The following is an 8,331-nucleotide window of genomic DNA, read 5'->3' on the forward strand; positions in this document are numbered from 1 at the left end:
GTTGTATTGTATACACTGTTTTTTTATATTGGGCTGAATCGTGGGCCTTTCTTACACTAGTTACAGCATGTTGCAGATATGGCTAAATAAAACGTTTTCTAAATTAAATATTAGCGGTCAATATAAAAATATGCACTTTTAGTTGGACACAAGTTTTAATGCATAATGGATAAGTAAAAGAGATATAGAAAAAAAAGTAATCAAAATATTGATATTGGAGAACGGATCTCAACTTATTATAGAGAAATTATTTTTCCGAGTTTGGATACTGTATATTCTTGTGGGAGTGGGACAGACTAAAAAGCAAAATTTGTCATATTCTTGTGGGATGGATGTAGTATTATTCTCTTTCATAGTATTTTATTGTCTTTTCACTTAATTCACAAGAATTGATGTGTTGCGCGCCATTACGTGGGAATTGGTAGGCTGCTGGAGATGCGGCAATCGCATAATAACTCTCTCTCTTTTTAAGATTTATCTTTTACTCCTTTTAGTTTCCTAAGACACCATCAATTCTGATCTTATGACAATCGTTATACACTTTTTTTGAGTCATCTAAAAATATTTCTTTTGACATGCTTATATCTCCCTTTAGATAGATTTTTGAGTCATTTAAAAATTTTATCTCTTTTGACATGCTTATATCTTTCTTCTAAAATCTATCTTCCGTGTTCTTATCAATTAGTTCTTCTATCTCCTTAAAAATGAAACGTTTTTTTTAATGTCCCATTAAAAATGAAACTTTTCCTAAAATGAAAACATCTTATCTCCTTAAAAATGAAACGTTTTTTTTGGAATGTCCCATTAAAAATGAAATTTTTCCTAAAATGAAAACATCTCTATCTCTACTTTTTCATCTTTCTTACTTTACTTTGTCTTCATTAACTCATAAAACAACACTATATAAAAACTCGTGTCGATTTCCAAATATTGCATATTTAATGGGACGAAGGGAGTATTTTATGTCTCTTATGTGAAAATTCACTTTATCTAGAGACTTCTTAAAAATAATTTACTCTATATCTATTAGTTTAAATTAGACGAGGGACTGGTTTTTATCATGAATTTGATTACTACAAAATTTGATATTGGATACTAAGAAAAATAAAGGATTTTAAAACAAGTTTAAATGCATGACCCAGTTATGTCTTTATAGCATTAAAATCCCTCTTGCAAAAATGGAAAATATCCTTACAAGTTATTTGTTCCAAGAAGGAAATTGTTGTAAGTTGAATTGTTGAATCCCATTTGAAGAAAAAGGTTATCTCATTAATTATTAATCTACTGTTTAGTTGGCCTTGCCGGAAATAGCCGAATAGCGAACTTGGGCTAGAATTTCATAGTAGAGCCCAAACGGACGCTTATCCAATCACTGTGCGCCACGTCACCACTGAAGACTACGATAAAGACACTATAGTTTTATCATCGGAACACTAAGCTCTCCCGTTTTCTCAGCAATGGCTTCTCTACTCAACTCAGCCTCTTCACTGCAATTATCTTCCAACTACGGCGCATTCAATTCGCAGCGAAATCGACGGCTGTCGGTCAATCCGAGCTCTACTTCCTTACATAGTAAGCTTATTTTTCCTAATAAATACTTGATTGCTGTTTTGAGCGATTGCGTTGTGCGCTTCTTCTCTGTGTTTTTCATGTACTAATTTGGTGCGCATTGAGTTTTCTAGTGCGGAGACTTGTAGTTAGAGCTACTGAGACCGATACAGACAAAGGTATTGTGGATTTTCTGTTTTTTTTTCATTATTTTTATGTGTTTATTTGCGGATGTTTTGGTGAATATGGAGATTTTAAATGGTTTAAATTGGTTGCATATGGATTGAGGTTTAAATGTTTTGTTGAGATTTTTCGGTTGATGTGTGGTAGTTGGAGCCAAGGTACCAGATAAGGCACCGGCTGATAAGGGTTCAAGCTTTAATCAGATTCTCGGTATTAAAGGAGCTAAGCAGGAAACTGTAAGTCTATTTATAAACTATGGATTTATTGAATTTGATACTGAGATTGGAGGTAATGAGTGTTGTATAGAGTCCGGGAGTTTTCTCATGATTTTTTGGTATTTTGCTAATACACGTACTGATAATTTTTAGGATAAATGGAAGATTCGAGTTCAGCTGATGAAGCCTGTTACATGGCCTCCACTTGTTTGGGGTGTAGTCTGTGGAGCTGCTGCGTCGGGTAATTTCTATCACTGGCAACACGGGGTGGTTAAGTTGGCAGTGTTTTACTTATAACGCAAGTGTGACATTGGGGTCAATTTATATTAGTAACTATTACTACTACTGTTTGTAGATTCATGAGATTACTGCACAGTGCATTTGCCTCACATATTGTCGTAATATCATATACTCATTTACTATTGCAGGCTGTTAATAGTAGTCATTGTGTTGTGTCATAAGCTTATTTCAAAAGGCAGACATATCGTGTGCATAAACTGAAATTTAATTAATTATGTTCCTTAATCCTCAAATAATGAGTTAACCACCCATTTTCACGATGATTCAATATACTTCGTGCCCTCTACATCTTATGCAATTACCCTGACTTTCTCACAGGAAATTTCCACTGGACTCCGGAAGATGTAGCTAAATCAGTAGTCTGCATGCTTATGTCTGGACCTTGCCTGACTGGTTATACACAGGTAGTTCCCATATTATTTAGATGTTTGCTAATTATGGAACTTCTATATCTGCTCTAGTCTCCAGATCTCTGTCTGTGTATTTATTGTATTTCATCTTGTAGACGATAAATGATTGGTATGATAGAGAGATCGATGCCATCAACGAACCCTATCGTCCAATACCATCAGGAGCAGTATCTGAGAATGAGGTACTTTACATTTTAAGTTGTTCTTTGGTATGAAATGATCTTGTTCTCCAATACTAATTACATATCATCAGGTGATTACACAAATATGGGTGCTGCTCCTGGCAGGCCTCGGGTTGGCTGGTCTGTTGGATGTGTGGGTAGGTCTTCAAAAGGATAGTTCTTTACTTACAAATGCTGTAGAATCTTTCCTAATTGCATTTTGTATGTAGGCCGGGCATAATTTCCCCGTGATATTTTACCTTGCCCTTGGCGGATCCTTGTTATCCTACATATATTCAGCTCCACCCTTAAAGGTGTCCACCTCATCTTTGAACTTAATTTATACACTGAAGTTTGAAAATTTGGAGAGGGATGAATAAGTAGAAACTTCCTGTTTTGCAGCTAAAACAAAATGGCTGGATCGGCAATTTCGCCCTAGGAGCGAGCTACATTAGTTTGCCTTGGTAATTTCTCAACTTTGAGTTTTGTATAATGTATGTTGGAAGTATTAAAATTGTGTGTGGAGTTTCAATATACGATGAAGACTAGTCACCACTTTGGAATGAGCAGTAAATTAGTCAGTGGTTTATTTTGTTGTGGATAATTGCCTACATAATACATATGAAATTAATGTGTAATTCATCATTTGTGTAAGATGTGAGTAAAATTCATCTGGACATAATAGTCATAATTTATGTCAAACTCATGCCATGAGCATGGTGCCTTTCCCCCTGTTGTATGTCTTATGATGTTCAAAATTCTTGGACATATGCTACTTAACACTTTGGATATATCAATCTTAGGTGGGCTGGTCAAGCGTTGTTTGGGACCCTTACACCAGACATTATTGTTCTAACACTGCTCTACAGTATAGCCGGTGTACGTGATATCTCTTTTTTCTATCTCTACATTTTATGTGCGTCTTAATTGAGATGAAAATGTTACATAAATTCTGCGTTTCTGAACCTTAGCTGGGCATAGCAATTGTAAATGATTTCAAGAGTGTTGAAGGAGACCGAAAAATGGGACTGCAGGTAACTTTTACAGATTAGTTTGATAAATTTGCGTGGAATCCTGATGAACATACATACTTGCATTCAGGGAAGCAAATAATTGTAGTCTTACATAATTCAATATATACAGTCGCTCCCAGTGGCTTTTGGCTCTGAGACTGCAAAATGGATCTGTGTTGGTGCTATCGACATAACTCAGATATCTGTCGCTGGTAAATGCTTAGTATCAACTCAAAAGATAACTTTTGGTGAAGGTATCTCATGACAAGCTTTTGTTATTTTCATTGCAGGATATCTACTAGGTTCTGGTAAACCGTTGTATGCTTTAGCTCTTCTAGGGTTAATTGCCCCTCAAGTCTTTTTTCAGGTAGTGATGGTTGAGACCTATCTTTATTCTGGATTCATTCCTTGAATAATTCCTTAAGTTAGAGCGGGAAATAATGTTCAGAATTTGATAATAAGTATCTCTACCAACAGAAACCCCATCACTCTTGAAATTACAACAGTGCTAGGAAATAATGATGTTCAATATCTTCGCATATTTTCTCCGTTAGACTGTCATATACTGCTCTAACTAGTGAATTTGACTACCATCTAAAACAGTTCAAGTACTTCCTCAAAGACCCAGTGAAATATGATGTCAAGTATCAGGTACATATTATTTCCTTGTATCGTATGATTCATGAATATGACGAGCATAAAAAGCAGTTGAACGGCTGAACATTTGGGTATTTTGTACGTATTTGATTAGCTACATATTCTATTTCAGGCTAGTGCACAGCCATTTCTTATACTTGGTCTATTAGTCACTGCATTAGCAACTAGCTCGTCTTAGAGCGATGAATCCAGGTAACAGTCTCGGCCTGAATTTATAGACTATCTAGTAGGTTATTTTCATTCTCGTAGAAGAAAGGTCTTGTTAATGCAGCAGGATCTACTTCTCCTGTTGTAGTTTGAACTTCACGCCAGTCTTGTTATAGGGCCCTTTCAAATTAGATAACAATCTTATTCGAGAACTATCATGTGGATCCTTTGTAAGTTGCACTACATTTTCGTGATTGAAATTTTGATGCAAGTCAACAATATCCAGATCGGTCCAAGCGACTCGATTTTTGTTCATTGTTTGATAAAAGGTTCATGTAAGTAAGCAGCATTTTACCTGTCCATGCTATCTGTGTGTAGTTATATATACCATTGAAAAGAATAGCACCACAGCACGGGCTTTCGACGCTGCCAACTTGAAGTTCCTCTTTGTATAGAAGTCGTCTATGAGTTCTCATCCGTTTTAAGTAACTGGAATTATTACGTACTGTGTGATCTTTTTGTTTAAACACAATCAATAATCTAATCCTTTAAATAAACTGAAATACAAGTAATACTATTAGGCCATGCTTGGTATGATGGAATGGAATGAGGAGGGAATGGAATGAAGGTGGGAATGGAATGACAATTTCATTCCATTCTTGTGCTTGGTGAATGTAAGGTTTACAAATGGAATGGAATTGTTATTCCTTGATTGATTTCATTCCTATGCTTGGTAACTACAAAATAATATATGAATGGATTGGAATGAAATATGAATAATAAATATGTTGATTCTATAAAAAAAATATTTATTCAAAAATATTTTTGTCAATATTTTGGATCATATAAATTTGTACGATACACGTAAATGAGTGTGCATATGTGGTGTATGCATGTGTTGATGTGTGTGTGTATATGTGGTGGTGTGTGAGTTGTTTGTGTGTGTGTTTTGCCATGTGCGTGTTGTGTGTGAATTGCTGCATGTGTGTGTGTTGTGTGTGCTGTGTGAGTTGTTGTGTGAGCTGTTGTGTGTGAGTTGCTGTGTGTGTGCGTGTGTGTGTGTGTTTTGCTGTGTGTGTGTTTTGCTGTGTTTTGTGTGTGTGTGTGTGAGTTGCTGTGTGTGTTTTTTTTTTCAATTATTAAAAATTTTAAAATTTTAATTTATGCTAAAATTGAGATGATATTAAATTTAAATATAATATTAAATAATATTTATATAATTTTGTTAAATTTTAAAATAAGAAGAAAGGAAAATGAAATGGAATGGAATGACCATTCCTTAGCTAAATGGATGGAATGAGTATTCCCATGGAATGGAATGACCATTCCTAATGGAATGGTGATTCCTAAGGAATTTACCAAGCAAAGGAATGGAATGGAGGTAGGAATGTCATTCCATTCCCCTATTCCATTCCATCATATCAAGCATGGCCTTAGAAATTGACCACTCACCCCTTATAAGGCCTTTTAAGGGGTGAGCGGGTCTAAATCGATGATGAATTTTATCTCTTTATATCTCTTCTCTCTGCCTACCCACGTGATGGAAGTCCGATGTCAATCCGACCCACACGTGAGGGGGCGTGTTAAATTCTCTTAAATCTTGTCCCACATCGACTTAGTGATAATCAGCTCTTCTCTACAAGTGTGGATAACCCTCCCCCTTATAAGACCTTTTAATGGGTGAATGACCCATTTCTAATATGGTATCAGCGAAAATCTTTCGCATATCACTCTTATCTCCCGATCTATTTCCTCTTTGTTCATAATGAACAAATGTAGTGATTTGTTGTCGGAGAGTTCTCCGACTCCAATCGACTCACCACCGACGGAAAAAGTGATATCAGTTTTTCTTTTCAATTTTGAATCGGTTGATTTGGATCTCACCGATCTGAATTTTTTTCAAAGTGATCTCTGTTTTTCTTTTCAATTTTGAATCGGTTGATTTGAATCTCACTGATCTGAATTTTTTTCTCATTGAATTTTCTCTGTTCTCAACGATCTAAATCGGTTCTCTCTGATTTCACCGATAGAAATCGGTTTTCTTTTTTCTCACAGATTGAAATAGGATTCTATGAATCTGAAATATCAAATCTGTTTCTCAATTTTAAATCTCCGATTGGATTCGGTTTTCTCTATTCTCACAAATTGAAATAGGATTCTATCAATCGAAAATATCACATCTGTTTCTCAATTTTAATCTCTGGTTGAATTCGGTTTTTATCTGTTCTCAAAGATTGAAATATGATTCTATGAAACTGAAATATCAATCTCAATTTCTGTTCTCTCATTGAATCTCTCTAAAAATCTCTGTGAGCCTCATGAAATCTGTTTCCGTTTGTTTTTTCTTTCTTTTGTCACAGTTTCTCTTTAAAATCTGAAATATCTCAATCTCTTTTCTCTTCCATCTCACATCTAGGGTTTATGTAAAATCTTCATCCTCCATGAGGTTTCTCCATCCTATCCAATTCTCAATATTTTACTGCGGGTCCAAGTTGATGATGGATTTTATCTCTTTATATTATCTCTTCTCTCTGCCTACCCATGTGATGGAAGTTCAATGCCATTCCGGCCCAAACGTGAGGGGGCGTGTTAAATTCACTTAAATCTTGTCCCACATCAACTTGATGATGATCTTAGCTCTTCTATATAAGTGTGTATACCCTTCGTCTTATAAGACCTTTTAAGGGATGAGTGACTCATTTATAATAAATACAATCACTAAGGACAGAGTTGGTGGCTAGAATTTTTATTTTTTTTAACAATGAGATGGTTCACCTTCAAAGGAATTGCAGTTCTATACATAAGAAAGTCCAAAATTCGAATATAAACTTTAGGAGTATGATACAAAGTTCTCAACAATCCATTAAATTAAGTCGTGATCTTTTTTGTTTCACAACTAAACTCTAATTATGGAATATATTTTCTTGATCCTCGTTATTAGAGCATCCACAATGGATGCCCTAGTAGAAGCCCTAGTGAGAGCCCTAGTGGTTGCCACGTCAGCATATCCTATCTTTCTGCAATGGTGGAGCCCTAGTGCATGCCCTATCTCTTATCCACTTTTCATTTCAATTTTAAATCATTGTTTTTTAATTTTGTTTTTATTTAAACTAAAATACCAAAATATATTATATTAAACACCACAAATGCAAAAAATAAAAAACTACATTACTTAATTTAAAAGTGAAACTAGGTCATATACTTAGCTTAAAAAAAACTACATTAAAACTAAAATACTAAATTAAAAAAAACCAAACTAGTCATCTAAATTTGGTGTGTGAAAAATGAAGAAAAATGGAGTATTTATAGTATTTTTAATTAGGATTTATATAATTTATAAAAATAAAAAATAAAAAAAGAAAAATGATAGGGCTCGGGCTCGGGCATCGGCCTGCAATGGGCGCCCGATCTCACGCCCGATCGATCGGGCTCGGGATCGGTCGCGCTCGGGCGTGACCGAGGGCTGATCGGGCGCGCGATCTCGGCCGATCGGGCGATCTCGGCCGATCTCGGCCGATCGGGCGCGCGATCGGGCATCCATTGTGGATGCTCTTATTGATTCTCTAACAATTATTATTTCATTCGTCCCTCTATAGCTAGGTCGTATTTCTTTTAGAGTTGTCCCACTAGGTCATTTTTTTATAGAAAAGCAAACCTATTTCTTCTCTCTCAACTTTTTATTTTTCTACTTTATTCT

General features: G+C 35.4%; 1 protein-coding gene across 1 annotated transcript; it reads left to right on the plus strand.

The window, feature by feature from the left end:
* The first annotated feature begins 1,325 nt into the window (after positions 1 to 1,325).
* On the plus strand, positions 1,326 to 4,949 carry LOC125221899 (chlorophyll synthase, chloroplastic). The gene is made up of 15 exons (XM_048124223.1): positions 1,326 to 1,572; positions 1,683 to 1,727; positions 1,879 to 1,967; positions 2,100 to 2,187; positions 2,565 to 2,650; positions 2,752 to 2,838; positions 2,910 to 2,975; positions 3,048 to 3,131; positions 3,220 to 3,281; positions 3,621 to 3,696; positions 3,789 to 3,851; positions 3,961 to 4,042; positions 4,121 to 4,197; positions 4,434 to 4,481; positions 4,600 to 4,949. Exons 1-15 carry the CDS (start codon positions 1,458 to 1,460, stop codon positions 4,663 to 4,665), a joined length of 1,134 nt encoding a protein of 377 aa, XP_047980180.1. The 5' UTR covers positions 1,326 to 1,457; the 3' UTR covers positions 4,666 to 4,949.
* The last annotated feature ends 3,382 nt before the right edge of the window (positions 4,950 to 8,331 follow it).

The sequence above is a fragment of the Salvia hispanica genome, chromosome 4 (assembly GCF_023119035.1).
Source record: "Salvia hispanica cultivar TCC Black 2014 chromosome 4, UniMelb_Shisp_WGS_1.0, whole genome shotgun sequence".
Classification (NCBI taxonomy): Eukaryota; Viridiplantae; Streptophyta; class Magnoliopsida; order Lamiales; family Lamiaceae; genus Salvia; species Salvia hispanica.

Coding starts and splice junctions, on each gene's coding strand:
- LOC125221899 (XM_048124223.1), top strand. CDS start 1,458: ATGGCTTCTCTACTCAACTCAGCCTCTTCACTGCAATTATCTTCCAAC. Junction 2,651..2,751: donor GCCTGACTGGTTATACACAG/GTAGTTCCCATA, acceptor TTCATCTTGTAG/ACGATAAATGATTGGTATGA. Junction 3,852..3,960: donor ACCGAAAAATGGGACTGCAG/GTAACTTTTACA, acceptor CAATATATACAG/TCGCTCCCAGTGGCTTTTGG.